This window comes from Astatotilapia calliptera, chromosome 15 (genome assembly GCF_900246225.1).
Source record: "Astatotilapia calliptera chromosome 15, fAstCal1.2, whole genome shotgun sequence".
Lineage (NCBI taxonomy): Eukaryota > Metazoa > Chordata > Actinopteri > Cichliformes > Cichlidae > Astatotilapia > Astatotilapia calliptera.
This window is the reverse complement of record NC_039316.1, coordinates 14,294,752-14,320,989: the sequence shown is the minus strand read 5'-3', so window position 1 is coordinate 14,320,989 and position 26,238 is coordinate 14,294,752. Positions and strand designations below refer to the sequence as shown.

General features: G+C 40.9%; 1 protein-coding gene across 6 annotated transcripts in view; it reads right to left on the bottom strand.

The window, feature by feature from the left end:
• Nucleotides 1-26,238, bottom strand: part of lama2 (laminin, alpha 2) — a 231,551-nt gene that overhangs the window by 138,175 nt on the left and 67,138 nt on the right. For all 6 annotated transcript variants that reach the window (XM_026194235.1, XM_026194236.1, XM_026194237.1 and 3 more), the window contains exons 5-14: nucleotides 25,345-25,535; nucleotides 12,355-12,534; nucleotides 12,133-12,222; nucleotides 8,992-9,109; nucleotides 6,610-6,788; nucleotides 6,428-6,527; nucleotides 5,890-5,947; nucleotides 4,956-5,058; nucleotides 4,564-4,704; nucleotides 920-1,084 (exon numbers count right to left, since the gene is read on the bottom strand). In XM_026194235.1, the coding sequence (XP_026050020.1) occupies nucleotides 920-1,084; nucleotides 4,564-4,704; nucleotides 4,956-5,058; nucleotides 5,890-5,947; nucleotides 6,428-6,527; nucleotides 6,610-6,788; nucleotides 8,992-9,109; nucleotides 12,133-12,222; nucleotides 12,355-12,534; nucleotides 25,345-25,535 (1,325 nt within the window). The remainder of the gene's footprint in view (nucleotides 1-919; nucleotides 1,085-4,563; nucleotides 4,705-4,955; nucleotides 5,059-5,889; nucleotides 5,948-6,427; nucleotides 6,528-6,609; nucleotides 6,789-8,991; nucleotides 9,110-12,132; nucleotides 12,223-12,354; nucleotides 12,535-25,344; nucleotides 25,536-26,238) is intronic.

Genomic DNA, 26,238 nt, shown 5'->3' with positions numbered 1-26,238 from the left:
TTTCAAACAGTCGGCATTAGCAGAAGCTGATCCAGAGAAGCAGGGCTACGAGGGAGGTGAACATCCCAGCAGGACACATTCTCACCAGACTTCCACCCAGGGGATACATTTTGAGATCATAAATTGGATCTGTTTATATAGTGAAGGCTATCCTAATGATGCATCACGTTAGAACTTATATATTTGCCCGCCAGTGCTATCACTACACAGTAATATAGTTAGAAATGCCCATGTCGTGAAGCAAATAGTCCGCTGAAGTAACCTGAAACATTAGCTTATAGCTTATTGCTGCTGAAGTATAAGATTAAAGATTGGATTAAAACAACGCACAACTGAGCTACTACTGTGACCTTGAGAGCATTTGGATGTGTCTACTTTAATGTTGGTGCTAATGTAGTTTCTCAGTTATCTCAAGTAAAATAGGCACAAAAAAAATCAGCAATCAGTGTTGACTGCTGGTTATTCAAAGGACACCGAATATATTCACTGACAAATCCATGTCATTTTTGGGGTCGTCTACAGTAGCTTTGCATTATTTATCTTAAACTGGGCCTTAGCGCAGCCCCTCAGTTCTTCATGTTTCTGAAACAAGTCGTCTCAACTCCTTTCCTTCTCTCCTTTAAGCCAACTTTCTTTTGATTAGCTGCACGCTGCAAACAAAAGACTCAAACAGGAGGTTGTGGAGCTTCTGTTCTCAATGCAGGAGCAGTGTAATTGAGATTATTAGGGATTATTAGGAGCATAATAGACAGGCAAAAGCAGAAAAAATGGCCTCTTGTCTCGCACGGGTTCCTTGTACATACACTGACCTCATTTTTGGAAACACTGGCCATGTTTAATATAAAGAAAACAAGGAAAATCGTAATAGGTGTCATTTAAGCCATTTGTAAAAGTCTCAGAGTGTGTGCTTGCAGCTGACCTTGTTTCCTAAGTATAGTCCAGGTGCATTCCAATAGTAGGCGGTGCCAAGATCGTCCACAACATCTAAGTGTCGCACGCTGAGATATGGAGGGGTCTCTCTGTGAACGGACCACACCCTCCCTCCCGTGTTGCCAACCAGGTGCCAGCCTGTCAGAGTGGTCTCCTATGAACACAACATCCAGGTTAAAAAAAGTTATTTTACTTTCAGCTCCATCTATTTCAAAAACAACTTTTTTACTCTGATCATGCTGGCATGCCCAGACCGCAGTTCCCCATGTCACATTTCAAAGTACACAAAGAATATTTCTGTGTAGGGGTTGTTAAAAAATTCAACACCCAAATTGTGAGGCACGATCTGTGTGAAGAGACTGTGGCAGGATTGCACCTTTCCGCTCTCTTCTGCAATCGCGGAAGTACACATCATAACAAGACGTCAGCTTTCAACTTCAAGTTTTTGTTGGGGTTTTCTGTTTTCAGCAGGTTTTCTGTTGCTCACTTAAACTGCGTGAGTCATGTAGAGATGTAAGATGTTTATATATAGTCATCAGGAAAAGAATTTATATAAATATGTAAAGGGAGAGTCTAAAACAGAAAAGCAACATACAGTATTATTTCTGTCCACGCGACAGAGTTGCTTACTGTCAGCACATCAGTAACATTGACAGCAAACATATTAAAGCAAGGCATGTTCAGTGTAGGTTTTACTTATAATGCCCAGCTGGTGGTTCGGATTTGCTACTTCACACAACTGTCAACACGCTGACTCTCTTAATAGATTTGTTCATCCACCACCTGAGCTCCTTCTTTTCTATTACCAAAGTTGCAATGTATTTTTTTTGTGTACCTATTGTGTCCAGGTAGTCTACTGCCAAGCGTCACCTTTGTTTTATTGACTTCTCATTCCTGCCCTAGAATCCTCTGTTTCAGCAACCCTCTCATGTCCTTCTTCACTGCACTCATGGACCTTCTCCTGTTTTCCTCCTGCCTGGCAGCTCCATATTCAACATCCTTTGTCCAGTATACCCACTATCCCTCTTCTACACATGTCCAAATCATCTGAGCTTGGTCTGCCTCCATCATACCCTTATCTTCTGTATTGTGGTCATTCCCAACCAAACTGAGCATCTTCAACTCTGCCTCCTCCAGCTCCACCTGGTGTCTTTTCTGTTAATGCCACTGTCTTCAAACCACAAATCACAGCAGGTCTCACCACCACCTTGTAAACCCTCATTTACATTCACCCACTCCACCCTACCTGCACTCTCTTTTTCACCTTTATTGTCCACTGTATGTTGCTTTGGATGCTTCATCCCAGGTATCTCAACTCGTCCATCTTCACTGTTACACCTGCCTGCCTCTCATTCACACACATGTATTCTCCTTTGCTTCTACTGACTTCAAATCCTCTTCTCTCCAGCACACACCTCCACTCCACTACTACTCCTCTACACTCCTCTTGTCCATACTCTCAGTACATCACAGTGTCATCTATGAACATCATAGCTCATGGTGACTCCTGCCTGACTTCATCTGTCAACTTGTCCACACCACTGCCTCCAAAACCCCAAAACCTTTTTACAAAAATCCTTCAAGCAAAATAAAGGTGGTTTATATAGATGAACTCCTGAGCAGGAAAATTATTACCTCTAACGATACTTTATTATAAGAGGTAATTAAAAATGAAAAGCAAAATTCAAGTTAAAGTCACCATATTACTTCAGGTTAATTTAAAAAAACAATAGAAAATGTCTATCATGTGATTTTTTTAATGTAATTTATTGTAAATGTAATTAGTTGATTGAGATAAAAGATTTTTTTTTAACAAAAATGTCAAAGTTAAGCTTTTGGTAACAGCTTTGTAAATCTGCCACATGTCAGCTGGAAGTTTGCAATCGACACCTTGAAAGAGATTTTTTTTCTTAAGGATTTTGTGTGTGTTGATGTGTGTCTGCACGTGTGTGTGTTTGTGAATCAGAGATTGCTAGACACACATCTGTCATTGTAATTAACCTAACCTTGGCTTCCCCTTTTGAAAACACACACACACACACACGATCGGTGTCTAAATCAGAGCTGTCATCCTGTCAGCGTCTCCTCTCTCCTCCTCTCCCACCCTCCCTGTCAGTCAAAAACTGTTTTCCTCTTGCTTCACCTCTCTCCTCCCTCTTGCCTCTTGTCTTGTTTCTCCCTTCTCCTTTCTAGTTCTGTCCTCTTCCTTCCTCCATATTTTTCTTTCTCTTCATGTCTCTCACCTCTCTGTTCCCTCCAGACTCTCTATGCAGTTTTGTTTTTCTGCTTAACATCCTACTGATTAATTTCCAGATGTTTTTAATGTTTGCCAGATCCAAATTACTTTACACCTGGTGTCAGATATGTTCAGGCCCTGAAAGATATTTATTAAACTGATGCAGCAGTGTGGATGAGTAGTTTTCGTGTCATCTAAAAAAAAAAGTGTTTTGAGCGATAGCTTAAGTGATTGTTTTGTTTGTTAGGAAAATGTGTATTATGGACCTACATTAAAAACTCACAATCTGAAAAATTTCACTTTAAAATATACTGAAGGCCTGATCGAACCAATTTATTTGATTAAACAAAGGGGTAAATAGTAGTTGGCAAACTAATTACTAACTCAATCACAAAAACTTGTGTCAAACTCAGTGTCAGTGCCCAAGCTTGTTAGCATTGAACCTAATTGAACATTATGACAAGGTTATTTTAGGTGACTGAAACTAAATGAAAAACTAAAACTACCCATCCAACTATCTTCTTCTGCTTATCCAATTCAGGGTTGTCGGGGTGCTGGAGCCTATCCCAGCCGAGTTACACTTCAGTTTAATTCTTTTCGCAAAATTTGTTATCACAGCTTGGCCGATGAGGCCTTTTTGCATATATTTATTGTGACTTCGCATGTCTACTTTGAGTCAGTTGCTTTCAACTGGTTTGTTCTTCGCTTTTTTTTTTATACCTATGTACCCTTACCGATGTTATTTCCAGCATATACCCTCAATGCCCTCAAGTTAACTATAAAACAAATAAAAATGAAACTAAAAGCAAACATTTTCAAAAACTAAACTAAACTGAAATGAGCAAACCCACACATTATAGAAAACTATAATAACTCTGATGTATGAGACCTGTTGTTCATGTAGTATTTCCCTCGTGTTTAAAAATCAGATTTACGTCTCTTTTGCTGAGCAATTTGTTCTCAAGTAAAGCACGCTGTTAGAAAAAGGAGACACAGGCCAATGTCAGTAAAACCTCATGACACATGCTTCTGTTTTGGACTCTCTGATTCACTGAACATCAGTTTAAAATTCTGCATGTCAAAAGTCACCAAAGTTGGATTAGATGCAAAAGATGAACACAAACTGAAAGTTTACTCCACTCTGAAACTTGTCATGGAAGGGAACACATACTATAAAATTAGTCAGAACAACTTGCGTCACAAATTTGTTTCTCAGCTGATGTTCATCCTTCTGTGGTGCACAGTTATGACGCAATTTAAGTTTACAGCAGTAAATGATATTTGAATAAAAGGAGGAAAAAACAGTTTTTCAGCTCTAAGCCACTCTTGCAGAAAAGATTTTAAACTGAAGTAGCGTTTACATCATCCCACAACATCAGTGAATAATGAGTTCCTACATTCTGATAGGTCCACGTGGAGGCAGCGCACTGACTGGAAACGCCCATGCAGGAGCATTTTTCGCAGCCGGGTCTGTTGGACGCTTGAAGATTGTAGAATCCGAGCTTACAGCGGTCACAATTTTCCCCCTCCACATTTTCCTGCATGTGAGAAAGATAGAGAGAGGGGGAGAGACAGAAAAGGGCAGGCAGAGAAGAGAGAGGAGAAAAAGAAGAAGAAGAAGGACGCAGCATAGTTTATAGGCTGCCCTCAGGTTGACGCTACGAGTGCAAAGCATGTTCCGGCAATGTTAATGTGGTGAAAATAATGATGACAGGGCTAAAAAGGTTAGGAGAGAGTACTTGTCATTATTTCTGTGCATACAAATGCGAATGTGCGTGTTTGTGTGTACCTTGCATATGCAGGGTGTTATACATGGGTCAGCGTTGACGCTTCCTTCAACGCTGCAGTTACAGCGCTCACAGTATGGGTAGCCCATATAACCAATAGCACACCTACAGTTTTACAGCAATAATAAAGATCAAGTCAAAACAGTAAATTGATCAGATTAACAACCACTGCCTTTATCCTGGTCAAACTGTTTTCGCGTGAGCCACCGATCCCCTACTCACTGCTGCAAACCGCTAACGCTGGTAATATGTGTGCGTGCTTAAGCAGAAAAACAAAAACAAAAAACTTCTACTAATTAACAGAGAAAGTAAGCCAAAGCAAGTCTATTAAATAGCATTTAGGAAGTCATTTTAGAGACAATGCTTATGCTGCGGCCCTGCGGGTAGGTCATTAAAGGTTTAGAGGAAAAGCAGTATTTTTAAGATAAGGCTTTTACATTAGACTAGAGTGGAATACTGGGTTACCGTGGGATCAAAGATAATACAAAAAAAAAAAGCAATTACATCAGTAAACGCAATTACTCGCAAACCAACTAATCAGGAGAGTAACATGAAGGACCCTGTTGACAGATCTACGGGTTGATATTGAAGCTGCTTCTTGTTTAATTCTTGTAGGAATTTAGTAATGCTAAGACTTTTCATGAAGACCTCAGGCTGTGGTTCTTTCTGTTTAAGTTCATGAAAGGTATTATTAAGGAAGTAACATTTAGCTGCAAATAAGACAGTGCCTTGCATTTGCACCACAGCTATGCATGCAGTCACTTCTATACAACCCAAGTGTGATAATCAATATCATCAAAGATCCTAATGGAAACTTGGTGGCAATTTCTAAACACTAATTGGAACAGACAACAGCTGAAAGGTTCTGCTCACCTGTCACTATGTGTCTATCTCTTTCCCTATTTGTGTGCATGTGTGTGTATGTGTGTCTCTCACCTGTCACATCTCAGACCCCCAAAACCCTCCTTACACCAGCATGACCCTGCTGGCTGGCCTGTCAGTCAAACACAAACACACACACACAAAGAGACACATGCACACATAAAAAAAGTATAAGTGTAAGAGAAAGGGTATCTCTTTGAAGTAGCTGCACCTAAAATAACTCTACTTGCTAGATATAAAAACAGCGAAAACACAGAGGAGGACAGAGGAGTAAAATTATCTCTAATATAAATAGTTCTGTTCTGTCAAAGACATTTTCAAGTAACAGAAGCTTCTGTGCATGCTGCTGAACTCGACTCACCCCGATCCCATAGGAAATCAATGTGGACCGAATTGATGAAATCTCAGAGTTACTGAAGTACCACTTTAAAATGAATTAAAATGTGAAATGGGTGCAGGCTCTAAAAGTCTGCATGCATATCCACTGAGGGGCCAAAATTATCCCTATGTTAGGGCTTAAATGATCCTCAGAAAGAACAAGGCGGAAAGTCACGTTACCAGACAGAAAGTACAAGTCAAACTGAGTGCATACGGGGCATAGCTTGTCTCGAATCTGCGACACACGTTTGGCTGATGGAACCATATGGGTCGCAGGAGCAGGGGATGCAGGGGTTCTCCTCCTCAGCGCTCACCTGGACAGGTAGAGAACGCAGACATGTTCAAATAGCAGCAATTTAGGTAATGTACGGACACACGCATAAGCAGGTTACGTACGTCAGCAGGTCTGTAGAATCCAGGAACGCAGCTCTGACAGTTAATGCCAGCCGTGTCGTCACGGCAGCCTATGCAGACTCCGCCCCCTTTGTACTGACCGTGAATGTCCAGGCTGAGCGACAGATCTGCCACTGTTTGATTAAAGTAGCATTCTTCTGCCTTACCGTGGCAGTTACACTCTGAAAACACACAGAAAAAGTTGGTGGGCTGTAGTACTGCAGTTGATAGGATTTGTCGAGTCCTGCCTCTTCTATCAAAATTCTGTACAGTATTATATGCAGCCGGGGGGGGGGACACTTTCTCTAATCCTTTTACTTCATCTGCTCACAAGATGAGAAAAAAAACACCCTATCCTGGTTTTTAGACAGTGCCGTAAGGTTCACACACTGACTGTGAGCTGTGTGTTATCTCTAGGGCTCCAGAGAATTATCTCCAGAGGAAAAAAATAGCCTTACTATTCATTCATGCCCTTTCCATTTTCACTTTAGTTTGCTATATTTACTAAAGTGGTCTAAAATTCATGAGCTAGATAAAAGCATTGTCCTTTGGAATTTTGAGAAGAAACTTGGACTTAAAGTTTGTAGAAGTCTCCTACGGCCACAAAGATCTTCTTGAGTTTAGATTCCGATTTTGTAGCCGAGTTCATTTGTTTCATACATTTTCTTAATTCAGACCAGAACATGTTTTGCAAAGATAATGTTGTGATTGATGCAATATTGATCATATGTTTTCCCTACATGACTAATGGACTTTTTAACCTACACTATGGCTATGGACTCTCACCCCTACAAACTCAGTACATTTAATGTAGCACATACATTTGCAAGGCCAGACACACAAAACACTTTTAGATTTTAGGTTAAAACAACCACAGGGAAATGGCCTGATGGACATTACTTAAAGTGTATTAAATCCAGGGATTAAAGGCATCAGCTGTACAAATGGCCAGGTGTTAAGAAAACAGTACTGACCTTCACTGCTCGGCATGCCTTATTTCAGGTCCCTACGACATATTAATTACAATGCATATTGGTTGGCTTGAGAAGCAGAGCACGTTACATGATCTATCACATGCTTAAACACTACACAGTGCTTTATATGTTCCATGACATGATTATGAAAGATTTTTGTTCTCCAGAAAGTTATAATTGCATCTGTCTTATATGTTTGCATGACTGGACCTTCCACCCACTGTTAATCCAGTATCGTGTTCACAGCTGTGTTTATGGGATTAAGAACAGTGGATAGCTTGTCCCGCTGGTCACTGCTGACCTGTAAAGCTGCACAACACTACAGGGCATCATTCTGTGCTATCCTAGAGTGCCGAGTTCGCTTCATATACCTCATCTTAGATAAACGTTTTCTACCCCTACCATTACAACAGTTTGTTCAGTACTGGTATTAAATCTGTCATGGTCAGTTCTTTTACTATTTTGCTATACAGGACCTTTTGTCACTTTAGTTATGTCAATGTCAAGGCAACAGAAGCAGTCATTGAGCCACTAAGACTACAGAGCTTTCAGAGGGTGTAGCCTGTGTGAAATAAAATAAAGATTACATGTTGTAACCTTAGTTTTATGATGACAGGTGGAAGCCTCTAACCTCATCCCTCCACTGCTGCATAACTGATGAAGGTTAATGGATGCCAGGGTGATTTCGGATGGCTTTATACAGACTTATATCACAGACTGATTCTGATCAGCTGGAAAGAATGTGAATTTCAGGGCACAGCTTCACAGTTTAATTGTGTGGAGAGTACTGACCTCAGTGAGTGAGTACTCTAGGGTTAGCCTACTGTTTTGCAGTAGCCAGGCTTTATGTGAAAAAATTAGCTCAACTAATCTGAAGGGGAAGCACAATTTATTGAACTGAATGGACCTAAATGACTTTGACCAGAAAAGTAAAATTAAAAATAATATTAGTCTTTAAAATAGATATATATTAATATTTAAAATAAATATGCAATGTTGAAAAATTAATAGCAAAATAAAATAAATAAATAAATTGTTAGCCAATACACATAACATTAAACTGCCATTAGTAAATCAAATTGCTAAACTTAATGTATAAATGGTTGTAATAGTTTGCCAAATCTGTAAGTAAAGTGTATTTAGCTAAAAATGTAGATGGAGAAATTGTTAAATAACATAATGGGTAAAATAGTTGAAATATCTAGTTACAATCTCTTAGGAAAAGATGTAGTATTCTGTTTCCTATTATATAGTGCCATAAGAACTCTGATAGAGGCTTTTTATCTCGTGAAAATCTGAGAAGTCACTGTTTATTTTTCATAAGTAGCAAATGTGTTGTGGGTGAACTGCTGTAAGCTTGTGGGTAGCTGTGTGCAATTTACAAATATAATTTGTTCTGTGTTTTTCTTACTCTCGCAGACATGTCGAGTGAGGAAGGTTCCTGCCATCCAAGGCTGCTGGTGGTAACCTGGGCAACAGCGATCACAGCTCTCCCCACAAGTGTTGTGTTCACATTCACAGCTAAACTTCTACATATGCGCAGAAACACAAATGTCCACACACAAACACATGGAAAACACACATTAACAGTGCACTTTAAATTTCACAGATGTGAGCTCTCTTTAAATTGATTGTGCAAACTAGAAGCAGGTTTTTAAATCTGAATCTGAATCGTGAACAAATATGATTTTTCACTGCAGCCAATTCTTCACCGCAGGTGATTCAAAACCTCTTAAGTGAAAAAATGAAATGTCAGCCCTTAGCTTGACACTACTCCCACACACAGTGTTGGGAAAGAGTGACCTTCAGTTAATTAAACTAATAACTATTATTTGTTTCTTTGTGTCCTGTCGCTGTGCCGAGTGACAGCCTGTTAGAGAAGCTCCCGTTGTTTGATATTATTATTTTAATGACTTTACAACCCAATAAGGTTGATTTTAACTTTTATTTTCCCCTACACCATTTTTGTATCCTGAAGGGAAATCAATTTTATTTATTTTTTCCTTTCTTATCAAATTTTGTTTCTTGCCACTATATTCTTAACAATTCCACTGCCCGAAGTGAGGCCTTTAATCCTGGAGGAGATTGACGAGGTTTCAGAGCTGGAATCAAGTGGAGAGTTAAATGGTGAAAATAAAACCATCTGTTTAAGTTTTTTAGACAATAAATCGTCTAAATAGAAATTATTGCTTGAGTGTAGTATGAGGTGTTTTACTGTTTCACTGTTTTAGTGTGACCGAACCCAGCGTTGGGAGTTCTTTGGGGGATATGGGTGATATGATAAGATATCAGGAACTGCACTGCTTGTGCAGGGAAATGGTGCTGGTCAAGTTACTGCAAAGGAACTGTTCAGTTGAATGTGGACTATTACCACTATGGATGTGTGCAACTAATCATCGCTGTTACCAGTCGGTACCAGACTTAGTAGTCGTTTAATCCAATTGTTAAAATTTTACTTGATGCCAAATGCCAGTAAATCACTGAATCATCACTTCAGATGAGCGGAAGAAAATGGCTGGATGCTTGTTTTGTTATTTTAAATTTGAACTTTTATTGCAGTGGTTGAACAGTGTGCGTCATTCATAACGCACGGCACAATGCGCCACACTTTTCTGTCACAATTTATACGTTTGTCAGATGTTAACTTGTCATATTTGAACATGTTTTGTAGTAACATGTTTTCACGTCATATTTAGCATCGGTTATTTATATTGGTTGTTTTATTTGTTGTTGTTGATTTGGTTATTAAAATGCATCAGTTATTAGTTTTTGACATTTTCCATTAGATGGAAATTTAACTTGATATCTTAGTGTTTCTTAGATAAATGAAAGGGTATAATATTTTTTCCTGGTTTGGTCGACAAAAAGTTCGTCACCAGGAAAATCCTTGAATTCCATTATCATGCACGTGGCAGTTTGTATAAGAATCACATCAAAAATTGTTTTACAGACACTGTTATAAGACATTTTAATGCATTTTCAACCACATAGCTTCCAGAACAAATCTCTTTTAAACTGTTCTGAGATAATAAGCACTGTAACTATCAATTTTTCAAATAAAGTAATAACCTAGTTCAAATGCAGTCTTTATGTTCTTGCTGTGACTTTGTGGTCCTTTACATGCATAACCACATCTGCAGTAAGAATGTTTGAATGTATGAACAACACCTGAACTGAAGCAAAATAAAATGTTGAGATCAAGTTTGTATTGATTTGAATCTAAAAGTGTAGAAAGTGTACATGTATAACCCTCTGTACAATATTTATGAATATATTTTTAATATACACAGAAAAAAAATTCTCTCCTTTGCGCACCCTCGTGTGGCACCTCAACATTCACATGAATGTGAGAATAGAGTGCAAATAGGTAATTATCAAATGCATCACCTTTTGAAAGCCCTTTAAACAACAATGTGTACACATGAGAGCCAACTCAACTGAAAGAACTTGGTTCAGTTTCCAAATTTTCAGTTAGCAGTAAATAGGTTCACGATTAGTCTCCCAGGAGAGAAATAAATTCAAAACTAAACACAGACAAAGCAGAATGTAGCAGGATATTTGCCAACTAAGGTTCAGTAATTCAATTTAGGACTTTCTGTAAATTGGTTGATATGGTGAGGGTGCCAGATTTAACTGAGAGGAGAGCAGTACAATAGCACAACGAGAGCCAAGTCTGGATTTGTTGGCATGAGTAAATTTGCCCCTTTTTATCTGAGACACAATGCTACAGCTCTTGCTTAGGCTGCCTTTGTGCTGAGCAGGCATCTGAACAAATGTTCTGCGGACGATCATCAACAAATCATCTCGCAGGTCTCCACCTTTCTGAATGTCTGCCCAGTATGCTACTGCATGGATTGTTTGAACACTAATCAAAGTAAAAAAGCTAAATGTCCTGTGGGAAGACAGCGCAACAGAGAGGCTCTAAAAAACTGCAGATAAATAAAGCAGAATTATAAATAAACAGAAATTATTCGGTTGTACCGTATACTACATCTGCTCTGCAAAGTCTTTTTGTTCTATTAAAACTGACTAAATGTGTAGCCTTTAAACACCTGGGCAGAAGAAAGTGGTTAGTCTCCTCTAGTGAGTTTAAATACTTCCTCAAGTCTTGGTTAGAGACGGTGGGAAAAGAAGAAGAAGAAAAAAACAGGACTTTTCACACACCAGTGACATCACTTATTGTCACTGACATCACCACCGAGGGACCAGACACAGGTGTCAAATCCGAGTTAGACTTCTTGTTTCAGCCTCGGGACATGTAAAGGACACAACGCGGTGCATGTGTGTGTGGTGGGAGAAAAAGAGGGAAAGATCAGGTGTCTGGTATCAAACACTCCTCTGTTTGAAGTGACACGTGAGACGACGCTGTACAGTGTCACCTGTGTCCCCTGCAGAAAGGCGCGCACAGACTCACACGGAAAGTTTTTATAGAAGGAGTTAGATGAAAAGGTGATGCCTGAGGGCTCTCTTTACTCCTGTTCAGAACTATGGAAGAGCTACATCACCTTGATGGTATTGTTAAACAGAGTGAGAGAAAGTTGGACATTATTACCTTTGTAACACTGTTGAGTGGACAAGCTTTCGCATGGCCAAAACAGATGCACATCCCTCCAACTGAGATGTCCTTAATGGTATAGTAGTACTGAAGAGCCAAAATAGGTTATTGCAACTTTAACAACCAATGACTCAAAAGATATTCTACTTAAAAATATCCAGAGATGAATGACTCATACTGACAAAGTTAAAGTGGTAGTGCATGTGTTTTTAGCCTCACCCGTCTCGTCACAATAGGATCCATATCTTTGGGGTCATGGAGTGTCAGAGTCATGAGGTCGGCGTTCAGCGTTCTGATTCTCTGAAACACCAACCTGATGTAGCGGGCGGACGTGAAGTTCAGGAGAGTTGGCGAGGGGTCATCTGCACTGGGTCTACCATTGATCAGAGAAGTGTGTATCTGTAGAGATAAACGCCAAGATATGACAACAGAATTCGACTGCATGCTGTGAAGATTAAATGTTTTGTGAGTTTCTCACAGCAGTAAACAGAAGAAGTAAAAATTCAAACGACATAACGATGGGCAGGTAATCCAATTACTTTTTTCAGGTAATGAGTAAAGTAAGGGATTACTATTGCAAAAAAGTAATTAGATTACTGTTATTTTCCCGTAAGCACTCTGTGTTACTGTTTAAAAGGGTCAAAGTACTGACCTTACTTTGAGTTTGATTCCATAAAAAGTGACAAAAACATTACTATCAACTGTACACTGCGTGTGAAGAAAAACCCCTAAGCTTCTGAGCAAGTACCTAGCATGCTGCCACGCGAATGTGAAATTCACAGAGAAACCCCCAGATCCCCCCCACTGACATGACCGCTGCGGCACCGGGCAAACCTCCACCCACCCCACTCCTGCTAAACAGGTGAAAATAGATTTAAGAGCGACAGGACTCAGTCCTGAGTCTTTGATTTTTTTTAATTTCTGCTGTGTTTTACTTGCATCTATTTGAAAGAGTGAGCGTAAACACAAAGCACTATTTTATTTTATGTGCTGATATGCAGTAAATAGGTTTAAATCTTAAACAAATTTATTCAAGTCAAAGACTGTTGCATATAATGTATCATGTTTTTAAAAAGTAACTATCTAAGTAACTAAGTAACTAATTACTTTTGAAAATAAGTAGTCAGTAAAGTAACGGGGTTAATTTTTTGGACAAGTAATCAGTAATTAGTTACTAATTCCTTTTTCAAGTAACTTGACCAACACTGATGAGCAGCGACAGCTTCTAGGATAAATTGCTATTTGTTCTTTAACAACAGAAACATATCAAATTTAATTAAAAGAATGCTGATTTTCACTGGATTCAACAAGAATGTCAGGGTAGAAAATGGTTTTATTTGGTAATAATAAAATCTGATTTCAAATTCAGACCAGGAGACAGTGGCTACAGCAGGGGTGCCCAATCCCGGTCCTCGAGAGCTACCGTCCTGCAGCTTTTAGATGCATCCTTGTTCCCACACACCCGAATCAAATGAATGGCTTGTTATCAGGACTTTGCCAAACATGATGGCATGCTGAAGAGGTAATCAAACCATTTGATTCAGCTGTGTTGGAGTAGGGATGCATCTAAAAGCTGCAGGATAGTAGCTCTCGAGGACTGGGATTGGGCAGCCCTGGGCTACAGCAAAGCACAGCAGTGATTCAAACATAAAACCTGCTATCACCCTTTGACCACAACAGACTGAGAGTCCTGAACTAAAAAGTGAAGCCATCACAGAAGTGACAAAAATGTGGACAAAAAATGTTTTGGCATTTTTTTTAGGTCATTTGAATGAATTCTGAAAGGGTTTAAAATGGGGACAAATATAGCCACATCAGAGCACATTTGAGTCACTCAACTTAATCTCTTGACTATGTTTGTGTTCTTGGTGCCTTTCTGGGCTAATGAATTATCTGTTATTTAGCACTAGTTAGTAATAATTATCAGATACCTGTTTTGTAATCAAGCTTAGTAGATAACTTAGCACACCACTTTATCTTCCAAATATACTTCCCTCTGACAAAAAAACCCAGCATGGCAAAAGGAAAAAGAGACCTCAAGATGCAGAGGGAAAAGCAATGGGTGATGTCACAGTGGCTGTGACCAACTTATATACAGTCTTTGTTGTTGAACAGTGACTGGTCACAGTAGGCTAAGCTAACCTGGCACTAACACTTAAAGCACTTAAAGAAGACTCAATAAGAAAAATGCCTCCTTACAGCTGACAGCACAACTTATTTAAGGGATTATAACTTCCAAGAGTGTCCCAACTTTACTATAACTTATCACATAGTAACAGTTTCACCCTGCCTTCCACAACTTGGCAGAGTTTAAATACTTGCTGGCTAAGACATCTTGTCATGCACACCTGATTCAGTCAGAAGCCTCAAATTTCTTATGCTTCTTTATACCTAAATTTGTTTTTTACTGAGTGTATCAGCGTGTTTTTTATGTAATATCACAGATGGTTTTTCACTGGTTCATAATGTATTTAAAAAAAATCTGTCTCTATTCACCCACGTTTTGATCAGTGTTTCGTTTCCTGGATGTTTAGCTCCTTCACCGCCAGTGTTGGGACTAACGCGTTATCAAATAACACGTTACAGTAACTACGTTATTATTGTGGTAACGAGCACGGTAACTCGTTATTATGCCAAAATCAGGAACGCGTTAGTCGTTACTGGGATTTAGATAGGGTCGTTACTCGTTACTTCGTGTGGTGGCTATCGCGGAGCTTCCACAGATTCAGTAACATTAGCAAGTGGTGGAGGCCAGCAGGTGGATGAAGGAAAAGAGACCCGAGGCGGCCGCCAGTCCAAATGTGAACTGAACTTCAGGTAAGAAGTTATGACCTGCAGTCTATCTGAGTCAGATATAAACCAAGTTTAGGTGGTGTTTATTTTCGTTATTCTGACTTTTTCCGTACTGCGTGCTAGCTAGCATGACGGAGTTTCTATACAGCTGGGTGGGTCCTATGAAGTTAATGATGTTGCACTTTATTTTGTTCATAAGTTATTAGAGTTGCCAACCGTCCCGCCTGGTATTCAGAGGAAATATTACGCGTTTCTTATTGAGGTGAAAAGGAACAGTTTGTGCCGTAATTCAGCTACAATGAAAAAGGCACAAAGCTGGAGTTATTCTGTGTCTTTGCTGCACAGCTGCCTCTTCTTCTCTCATTCTCCCCCCTCCCTCTCCCGTTTCTACTTCAATCATGAAAACTGATCAATGATCAGCTGATCGGCTTTTCTCTCTTGTTTGTTAATCGCTCACTTTGCGCCGAAAGAGGAAACCAAAGGATGTCGCGCTAAACAACAGCAGCACGTTTAAGCTTGATCAGCTGTTGTTAGAATTTATTTAATATTAATTTCTAGTATCAGCTGATGTTTGCTGGAGCCACAGCTGTAAAGCTGCTGGTCATGATATCAGTTTGGTTATCTGGTGAGAGGGAAACATGAAGATGAAACCAGGAGATGTCCTTACTGAATCATCAGAGCTGTGATGGAGAAACAGGTTTACCTTTTAGGTGACATGAATGAGTTGAAGTTATGAACTGTTTCTGAGCGACAAATAACACCAGGATCCTTTTCTAAGTAGCTGACAGCTGGTAACTGTGCAGGGGCGGATCTAGCAAAGTGTTGCCAGGGGGGCAGGTAGGGCATTAACAGGGAAAGGGGGGCACAAAGAAATACTTTTCTTTCTTATTCCCATTTAAAATGTCTAGCTTTTAAAAAATAATTATCTGAATCTTACAACAAACGATTGATAGATTGATGCATATATACCATCAAAACAGTGAACATCACTGTCACAACAGTGTTTATTTTCATTCAAAGGCTTTATGATTTTTGCTATAATGGTGGGCCAGTCTCCAGTCAAAATGCCCGGGCCAATTTTTTGTCCCAGTCCAGCTCTGTATGCAGCTCATCTGCAGTCTGGTGTTGCCTACATCTTCCTATTCAGAAGGCAGAATTTCCGAGTTCTGAGTACAATCGAAAGCACCACGACTGCAGTTTTTGTGTTGGATGTAAAAGGCGCACATGACGCTGTGACATAGGCTAGAATCATGGCAGCAGTCAATGACGGTCCAGGCGTGGGATTTCTCTCGTGGAAATATGCACATTGTCATGGTCCTGGGTCGGTGACCCAGCGCTTTTAGTTTGTTATCATTTTCTAGATGATGATTGTTTAAGTTCTGTGTTATTTTCGATCTGCCTCTGAGTCTGCGTCTGTATCTGTCTGTCTATGGTGTCTCCCCATCTGTTTGTGAATCTGTCTGTTTAGTTCAATGTCTTGTCTGGTTCCATGTATCTGAGTTTCCTGTTTTATTGTGAAGGTCCGTGTCATATGTGAGTGTGATCAGTTTACGTTTCCCCTGTCCCGTCAGCCCAGATTCCTCCCAGCTGTGTTGCCCTCCTGTCTCTCATCCCCTGATTACTGGTGTGTGTATTTAAGCCCTGTGTGTTCTCCTGCCTGTTGCCGGTTCGTCTGTGTTCCTCCGTGTAACTCCGTGTCAGTCTGTTCTGTTACCCTGTGTTCCACGGTGTCCTGTTCCTCGTCTGCGTCTCTCTGCTATTCATCATCCGTTGTCATATGCTCCCAGGTCTGTTATTTTTAGTTCTCCCAGTTTAGGTGTCTTTAGTTGTTTGTTATGCCCCACTGTTTGTTTGCCACTACACCTCTGTAAATAAAACCACCGGTATCTCATCCACTGCCTGCATCTTGGGTCCTCCTTCTAAATCCACACGGCTCGCCTCGGCAGCCGTGACACACATTATCTTTTCCTTTCTATTGGTAGGTGGCACAGTGCACTTGTGGCAAGTAAGCAAGCTAGAAGACTGGCAAAGTTATGGAAGCAACACATTAACAAGAGAATTCTGAGTAAAACCAAAGTTACTTTCCCTAGTAACTAGTTACTTTGAAAGTAACGAGTAACTTGAAGTAACTGAGTTACTTTTGAGCGAAGTAACTAGTAATGTAACTAAGTTACTATTTTAAAGTAACTTACCCAACACTGTTCACCGCACAGAATGATGATGTGTAAGAGGTTTTTCAAAAATGTTTTTTCCATACTGACAAGATAGGATCACATAGCTGATGCACATTTGTGAGCTGCATATCCATGATGACAATCTCCTGTTCCATCACATCCCAAAGGTGCCCTGTTGGATTGATATCTGGCGACTGTGGAAGGCATTTAAGTTCAGCAAATGCTCAAGAAACCAGCTTGAGATGATTTGAACTTGATGGCATTGCACATTATCCTGTTGAAAACAGCCATCAAAAGAGCCCTACACTGTTGTTATAAAGAGATGAACATCAATATAAATGGTGCCCTGGTAGGTTGTGGTGTTTAAACATTTTTCCAATCTCCTATTGTCCATTTTTGGTGAGCCAGTGTAATCTGTAGTCTCAGTTTCCTGTTCTTTGCTGACAGAGGCGGCAGGCGTGGACCTGTTGTGCGCCCAGTTGTGTTATTCTGTATGCCTTGCTTTTAACATGTAGATATCTGATTAACTGTTGCCCATTTATTAAAAAAACAGTCTAGCCATTCTGCTCTGACCTCTGGTATCAAGACATTTTCACCCATAAACCTCACTCTGTTTTCTTTTTTTTGGACCATTCTCTGTAAAACCTACAGATGGTTGTGTGGAAAAATCTCAGTCGATCAGCAGTTTCTGAAATACTGAGACCAGCCTGTCTGGCACCAGGAATAAAGCCATGTTCAAAGTCACTTAAGAGTACGTTTCTTCCCCATTCTGCTCAGTTTCAACTTCAGCAGGTTGTTTTTTCTATATCTACAGGTCCAAATGCATGAAGTTGTAGCCATTTGAGATGCTGATTATATAGATATGAAAAACTAGTTCATGAATTTATTACTTTTAGGCTGGACTATTGCAGTTGATTATTATCAGGATGTCCTAAAAACTCTTTGAAAGCCTTCAGTTGATCCAACATGCTGCAGCAATTGTACTGACAGGGACTATATTGGCTTCTCTTCATTGGCTCCCTGTTAAATCCAGAATCAAATTTAAAATCTTTCTCCTCATATACAAGGTCTTAAATGATCAGCCCCCATCTTAGCTTAAAGACCTCATAGTAGGGGAGACCGGGGATAGTTGTAACGTGGGTCAGTTGTAACACTTCCAATTTCTCCAATCAGGGCTAAGTTTCAAATGATGTGACTCATCCTGTACATGCCCAACTCAGTTCTGCTATCACATGTGAAAAATCAGCGCATTTTGTCAAACACAGACAATTTAACATGAAAAAAGTAATTTGTATGCCAAAAAGTAAGTTTTTCTACTTTATTTCAATTTCTAATAGCATTATCTGCTTTGCAGTTAAACTCATCAAACTTAAATTATGTTATTTGTATGTCTATGGGGATATATTCTGGGTAGGTCTATAGTGCTAATGTTTTAGCCGTTGGCTGTAATGTTAGCTAGTTCATGGCTATAGGAGTCTGGGTCAGTTGTAACAGCAACAGTCTGGGTTAGTTGTAACAATAATGCAGATGTTACAACTTACCACACTATTACTTTAACTTATATTAAACAAGTTGGGGCAACGACATCAGCAGAGAGAGGTTCACTGGTCGCTTTTGTATATGCGGTTAATGCCATTGGCAACACAATTCCTCCACTGTTTGTGTTCCCACACATACATTATTAGAATTAGAATTAGAATTCAACTTTATTGTCATTGCACATGCACAGGTACAGGGCAACGAAATGCAGTTTGCATCCATCCAGAAGTGCTTTAGTGATATAGATATATTAAAATATATATTAGCAATAATATAGATATGTGAGTATATTACAGAAATGGGTCTATTATGGTATGTTATAATGTACACGGTATGAAGTATGTTGTGAATATTCTATAACTATAAGTATGTACAGGCTGTAGTGAGTACAAGCTATGTACAGGCTATGAACAGGATATAAATATGAAAAACTATACAGAATATGAAATAAATAACTTTACAGAATCTGAGATATACAGCTATACAGAATGGGAACTATGCAAGTTGTAAACAGTTGTAGGATTAAAGATTATCGAATGTACAGAATGATTATTTACACAGAGCTATACAGTAGTGCAGTTAAGATAAGTGAGGGTGTAGATAGTTTCTACAGAGGCTATATAAAGTGCTAGTGGTTGTGAGTGGTGGTTCAGTCCATGTTATTATTGTGTGTTTGAGGGTACAGTTGTCCATTGTGGGTGTGTGTATGTTCAGTCCATGAGTTTAACGTGGGTCAGATGTCAGGAGGCAGAGTTCAGGAGTCTGACAGCTGTGGGGAAGAAGCTGTTCCGGTACCTGGTGGTCTTAGTCCGGAGGCTCCTGTAGCGCCTCCCAGAGGGCAGGAGGGTGAAGAGTCCATGCGATGGGGGACTGGGGTCTTTGATGATTTTCCCAGCCCTTTTCAGACACTGCTTCCTGTAGATGTCTTTTATGGCAGGAAGTGGTGCTTCGGCGATGCGCTGGGCAGTTTTCACGACCCTCTGCAACCCCTTCCGGTCCGAGGCAGAGCAGTTCCCGTACCAGACTGTTATACAGTTGGTCAGGATGCTCTCGATGGTGCAGCGATAGAAGTTCACCAGGATGTCTGAGGACAGGTGGTTCTTCCTCAGAGTCCTCAAGAAGAAGAGGCGCTGGTGAGCCTTCTTGACCAGCTTGGAGCAGTTGGTCGTCCAGGTGAGATCCTCGGAGATGTGGACTCCCAGGAACTTGAAGCTGCTCACACGCTCCACAGCCGTCCCCTTAATGTGGATGGGTGGATGTGGGTCAGCATTCCTCCTGTAGTCCACGATGAGCTCCTTGGTCTTCTCGGTGTTAAGCAGCAGGTTGTTTCTGTCGCACCACTCAGCCAGACGATCCACCTCCTCCCTGTAGGCGGCCTCATCGTTGTCACTGATGAGGCCAATCACCGTGGTGTCATCTGCAAACTTAATGATGGTGTTGGAACCGTCAGCAGGTCTGCAGTCGTGGGTGAAGAGGGAGTAGAGGAAAGGGCTCATCACACAGCCTTGTGGTACACCGGTGTTCATTGTGATGGTAGATGAGCAGTAGTTATCCAGCCGGACATGTTGGGGGCGGTTGGTCAGGAAGTCCAGTAACCATTTGCAGATGAGGGAACTGATGCCCAGATCTGTCAGTTTCCTGATGAGTTGTGAGGAGTGGATTGTATTGAATGCTGAACTGAAGTCTATAAACAGCATTCTGGCGTAGGTGTTGTTGTTGTCCAGGTGTGAGAGGACAGAGTGCATTGCGATGGAGACTGCATCCTCTGTGCTCCTGTTCTGGCGGTATGCGAATTGGTGGGGGTCCAGGGTGGGGGGGAGACAGGATTTGAAGTGTGCTAGGACCAGCTGCTCTAAGCACTTAGTGATGATGGGGGTGAGTGCTACTGGGCGGTAATCATTGAGGCAAGATGGGTTGGAGTTTTTGGGTATCGGGACGATGGAGGTGGATTTGAAGCAGGCCGGTACCACAGCGTGGGCCAAGGACAGATTGAATATGTCTGTGAGCACTCCTGCAAGCTCCCCAGAACACGCTCTGAGAACACGCCTGGGGATGCCATCAGGGCCTGCAGCCTTGTGGACATTGATCCTGCTCAGCACCGCTCCTACATCGGTGGGGGAGAGAGTCAGAGGTTGGTGGTCTGGCGTCATGTCTGCTTTGGTTGTGGGGTTCCCTCGCTCAAAACGAGCATAAAAGTTGTTGAGCTCATTGAGGAAGGAGACATCAGAGGATGCGGGGGAGGGTTTGGTGGTCCTGTAGTCTGTGATGGTCTGGAGTCCTTGCCACATGCGTCGGGGGTTGGAGTTGGAGAAGTGTTCTTCTACCTTCTTTTTGTAATGGTGTTTGGCTTTTTTGATGCCCTTCTTTAGATTAGCCCTGGCTGTACTGTAGGCGTGTGCATCTCCTGACCTAAAGGCAGTGTTGCGGGCCTTCAGGAGGAGACGAACATCCCGGTTCATCCAAGGCTTCTGGTTGGGGTACATGGTGATCCGTTTCTGGGTGGTGACACTGTCTGTGGTTTTGGAGATGTAATCCAGTACAGATGAGGCGTACTGGTCCAGGTCTGTGTGGGTGAACATATTCCAGTCTGTGTTTTTAAATCTGTCCTGGAGCACTGCGTCTGTCCCCTCTGGCCACACTTTAATTGTCCTCACAGCAGGTTTCACACGTTGGATGAGTGGTGAATACCGAGGTGTGAGGAACAGGGAGAGATGGTCCGATTGTCCAATGTGGGGGAGGGGTGTGGCTTTGTAGGCTCCAGCCAGGTTGGAATACACATGGTCTAAAGTCTTGTCTCCTCTGGTGTGGCAGGAGACATGTTGGTGGAATCTGGGGAGGACTGTCTTTAAGTTGGTGTGGTTGAAGTCGCCAGCAACAATAAAAGCAGCCTCGGGGTGTTTATTCTGGTGTTTGTTAATGGCTGCAGAAAGTTCTTTCATGGCCAACCTAGCATTAGCGTCGGGGGGTATATACACGGCAGTGAGTATGATCGAAGTGAGTTCTCTGGGGAGATAATAAGGTCTGCATTTGACCATTAAAAACTCCGCATTAGGTGAGCAGTGACTCTTAGTAGTAGTGGAGTTCATGCACCAAGCATTGTTAATATAAATGCACAAACCTCCACCTCTGGTCTTGCCGGAGTCATCTGCTAGCCTGTCGGCTCGGTGTGTGTGGCGTCCTGCTAACTCGATAGCATTGTCCGGGCAGCTGTTGTTCAGCCATGTTTCGGTGAAAAACATGACATTTGAGTCCATAATCCGTCTGTTGTTAGTGATGGAGAGCCGTATCTCATCCATTTTGTTTGCCAGAGAACGGACATTGGCGAGAAAAATACTGGGTAAAGGCAGCCGGTGTGGTGTTAGCTTTAGCTTAGCCCGTAGCCCTCCGCGCCTACCTCGCCTTTGTTTACGATCTCGGCGCCGTCTGCGTGCACTTCCGCCCGGCCGGGGAGAGATAAGATAAGATAAGATAAGATAACCTTTATTAGTCCCACACGTGGGAAATTTGTTTTGTCACAGCAGGAAGTGGACAGTGCAAAAGTTATGACGCAAAAATTAGAATACAATAAGAATAAATACAGTACACAGCTGTACAGAATAGAATAAAATAATATACTATATACAGTAGAATAAAATAGAATAAAAATATACAATAAGATAAAAATAGAATACGAATGCTATATACAACTGAGTAAAAATACAACGATGCCAGAAAGGATTATTGCACTTAGTGTTATTGCACATGTGTGGATGTGTGTGTTTGTTCAGTTAAAGTCTTTGTTGTGGAGTCTGACAGCAGTGGGGAGGAAAGACCTGCGAAATCTCTCCGTCCCACACCGTGGGTGCCGCAGTCTCCCACTGAAGGAGCTGCTCAGTGCTGTCACAGTCTGCTGCATGGGGTGGGAGACGTTGTCCAACAGGGATGACAGCTTAGCCGCCATTCTCCTGTCACTCACCACCTCCACTGGGTCCAGAGGGCATCCTAGAACAGAGCTGGCCCTTCGTCACACACACACTAAATGGCTCTAAGTGCATTCATGTGTTGAATAAACAAAGATTACATGTTAATGTTTTGTTAGTACCCTTATTTCATTGTGTTACATTTCACCCCAGGATATGTTACAACTAACCCAGACTATGGGGTTAATTGTAACATTTCACTCTTCGTGTTTGAGACCATACCATGCAATGGGTAATTGTGCTGCAGAGAAAATAGCTGCACTATTTAATAGCCGAGACATGTAAATACTTTGCATTACATTTTGAATCCACTACCTTAAAAGAGCTCCAATTTACAGACAGAAATGTCAAAAATGTTACAACTATCCCCGGTCTCCCCTACCTTATCACCCCAATAGAGCACTTTACTCTAAGACCACAGGCTTACTTGTGGTTTCTAGAGTATTTAAACGTAGAATGGGAGGCAGAGCCTTCAGTTTTCAGGCCCCTCTTCTGTGAAACCAGCTTCCAGTTTGGATTCAGGAGACAGACACTATCTCTATTTTTAAGATTAGGATTAAAAATTTCCTTTGTGATAAAGTATATAGTTTAGGCTGGGTGTATAAGATAAGATAAGATAAGATAAGATAACCTTTATTAGTCCCACGCCTGGGAAAATAGCCTACATCAACCTACATCTATATGTATAGATAGGGGCTAGGGGCTTCCTATGATGCACTGTGTATTTCTTCAGTATGCCTCATTTTCACTGTGTTTGTACACCACTCTGCATTTAATCATTAGTTATTATTAATTTCTGGCTCTCTTCTGCATCATGTCTTCCTCCCACTAACCACAACCAGTCACGGCAGAGGTTTCTTACTGTTAAAAGGGAGTTTTTCCTTCCCGTTGTCACCAAGTTCTTGCTCAAAGTGGGTTGTTTGATTTCTGGGGTTTTCTCTCTATTATTTTAGGGTCTTTACCTTTTTGGCAATATATGAATAACATTGAATTGCATTAAATGTATGAGCTGAAATGTTAGATGACCAAAAATCCTTTCTGAAACGTAGTAATTCTCAACAAAAAAAGATTTCCTGATGTAAAATTGCTAATGACAGGATGCCCACAAGGCAAAGATTATACCTCTCTACAGAATCTTACAACTTGGATCATAATAATAGAAAAAGGAAGGACAAGCACAATTACTGATGGCATTCAAAGAATCTTGTATTTTTCCAGCACTGGTCTAACATTAAATCAGAGTGAAACTAGTAGAAGCATCAGTTTATATTGTGCATAAACAATAATCACCAAGCAGGCACATAATAAGAAGTGTTAGGTTCTGTCTGCCTGTCTGACTGTCTGACTGTCCATCTGTCTGTCTCACTAATGTGGCCAAAAGCAACATTTGGCATCTGTAAAAAAAAAAAAAGAAAAAAAAAAGAAAAACTCTTTCAGTGAGCTGACGGTGTGTATGTGCATGTATGTCAAGGGGAAACACTTGATGGGTGTAAGCTGCACACTTGGAAGTAACGAAGGAGCCGGTTCTCTATGTGTGTGTGCTGGCGTGTGTGTGATGAGTGGTGGGGTGACATTGTGAACGTGTGTGTGCGATGCTGTGACACATCGCCTACGACTCATTATGGTTTCACTGTGATCAGACGGCAAGGGAGCTGTCAACCACACACACACACACACACACACACACACACACACACACACACACACACACACACACACACACACACACAATTCAGACACCTCCGTCGTTACTTGCAGCTCTTGACATCTCCCAGCTCGCACCCCCTCTAGCGCTCCCCCGCAGGACACAAGCACATACAGTGCAAACACACAAAAAGACACACCGAGCACACATATTCATGCACGCACATTAGCACACATGGAAACGCATGCAGATAATCAGAAGGGCATCTACAATTACAGCCCTGTGTGGGGGGATGTTAACGTGTGATTAGTTTATTTTCAATGCGTGTTTGTGTATTTGTTAGTATGTTTGTGTGCTCTGAAATCCTCTTTCTCTTCATTAATGTCAGGCCTGCCTGCCTGTTGTTACTGGATGTGATCACACACAGCAGATCAAAGGAACACAACAGTAAACACTGGGGTGCACGTGTGTATTTGTGTGTCTTGTGGTGTTTTTTTTTTCTTTTTTAATAACTCAGAACTTTCTTTTTCATGTCATTGATTAAAGTATTTTATAACAATTCCCACATCCCTCTTGTCGCCTGGCCATCACCTGCCTACACCAGTCCACCAGATCAGTCTCTTTGCCACATCCTCATTTGTGTCTCACAGTTGTACAGTCAACTTTGGTTCTGCCTCCTTCTTTATCATCTCTGACCACTCTGGATTTTTTCTTCTTTGCCTATACAAGCAATGCATTAAATCCAGAAATTCCAGCATGGTTTAAGTAGATTTAAACTAACCCACCTTAACCCTTCTTCCCCAACTGGGACCAAAGAAAGACAAATAATCTTGAGTCAATCCAACCTCCTACCCCCAACAGCTGTATTTTGAGTGAGCAGATATCCAGGTCAAGGCTTCCCATTATATGAGCTGGTATATTGGAAATGTTTGCAAATGTCTTTTCTCTTTTGCTTAAGAAGGACAGCTTACCCTTATGCAACCAAAAGCCTTTAGATATACAGTTAAAATGATCAGCATGAATTCTTTCAGCCAGAATAATTGTATAGTCAAAATCTGACATTGCAGCAGCCCTAGTTTGTGACATCTTCATGTGTTACCTCTCCATTCTCCAGTGGGTGAATCTTTGAGTAAAAGGATGTGCAGATGACTTCATCATCTCTGGTGTAGGATGGAGGTCCTGTCCGAGGATTTATGTTGAACCTTGTCAGGCACTCTGTGTCTGTGATAGCATAGTACTGCCAGGGTTCAAAGGTCACACCATCTATTGAACGCTCTAAGATCCAATTGCCTGCGGACAAAAAAAACGATGGTAAAGAAAACAATGAAATGCTTTCAGTGTGCGATGAGGAGACCAGGGAAGATCAATAAAAATAATGAGTGGCACGCAAGTCTCTGTTAAGGTCACGCTGCTTAATATACATAGAAAATTGACAAAACATTCAGTTTCATATTTAACTGTGGTATTCTGGATTGATTAAATGCAAAGTAAAGTGAGTCCTGCTGAACGAAAAAAAAACAACAACTGTGAAGACAACAACAGAAAAATCAAACAAACATGCACTCATAATTTCCATCATCTTTATTATTTTTTGTTTATTGTGTTTCTGTGTGAACTAGCTAGAACATCAACTTTATTTTTGCCCATTATAATTGCTTATTTTATCATGTAAGCACCACATCCCTCCATTATATAGAGTCATGTGAAAAAGCAGGTTTTTCACATTGCTTTCTGCAATACTGTCAAAAATTAGGTTCACCTTTACTATTTCCATAGGAATTAATTAGGGTAAGTAACAGACAGGTGCTGCTAATGAAATATATTTGATTAACTGATAATCAGCAAGCGTGACCACTTCTATTAAGCAGATGGTCTGGATCTGGATGGATTTGGGTCTGTGTTAACACGATGCCACAGACCAGACAACTCTGTAAATTCCCACCAAGGTCAGATCGTGCAGTCCTCTTAAAAACTATAAAGAAAAACCAAGATC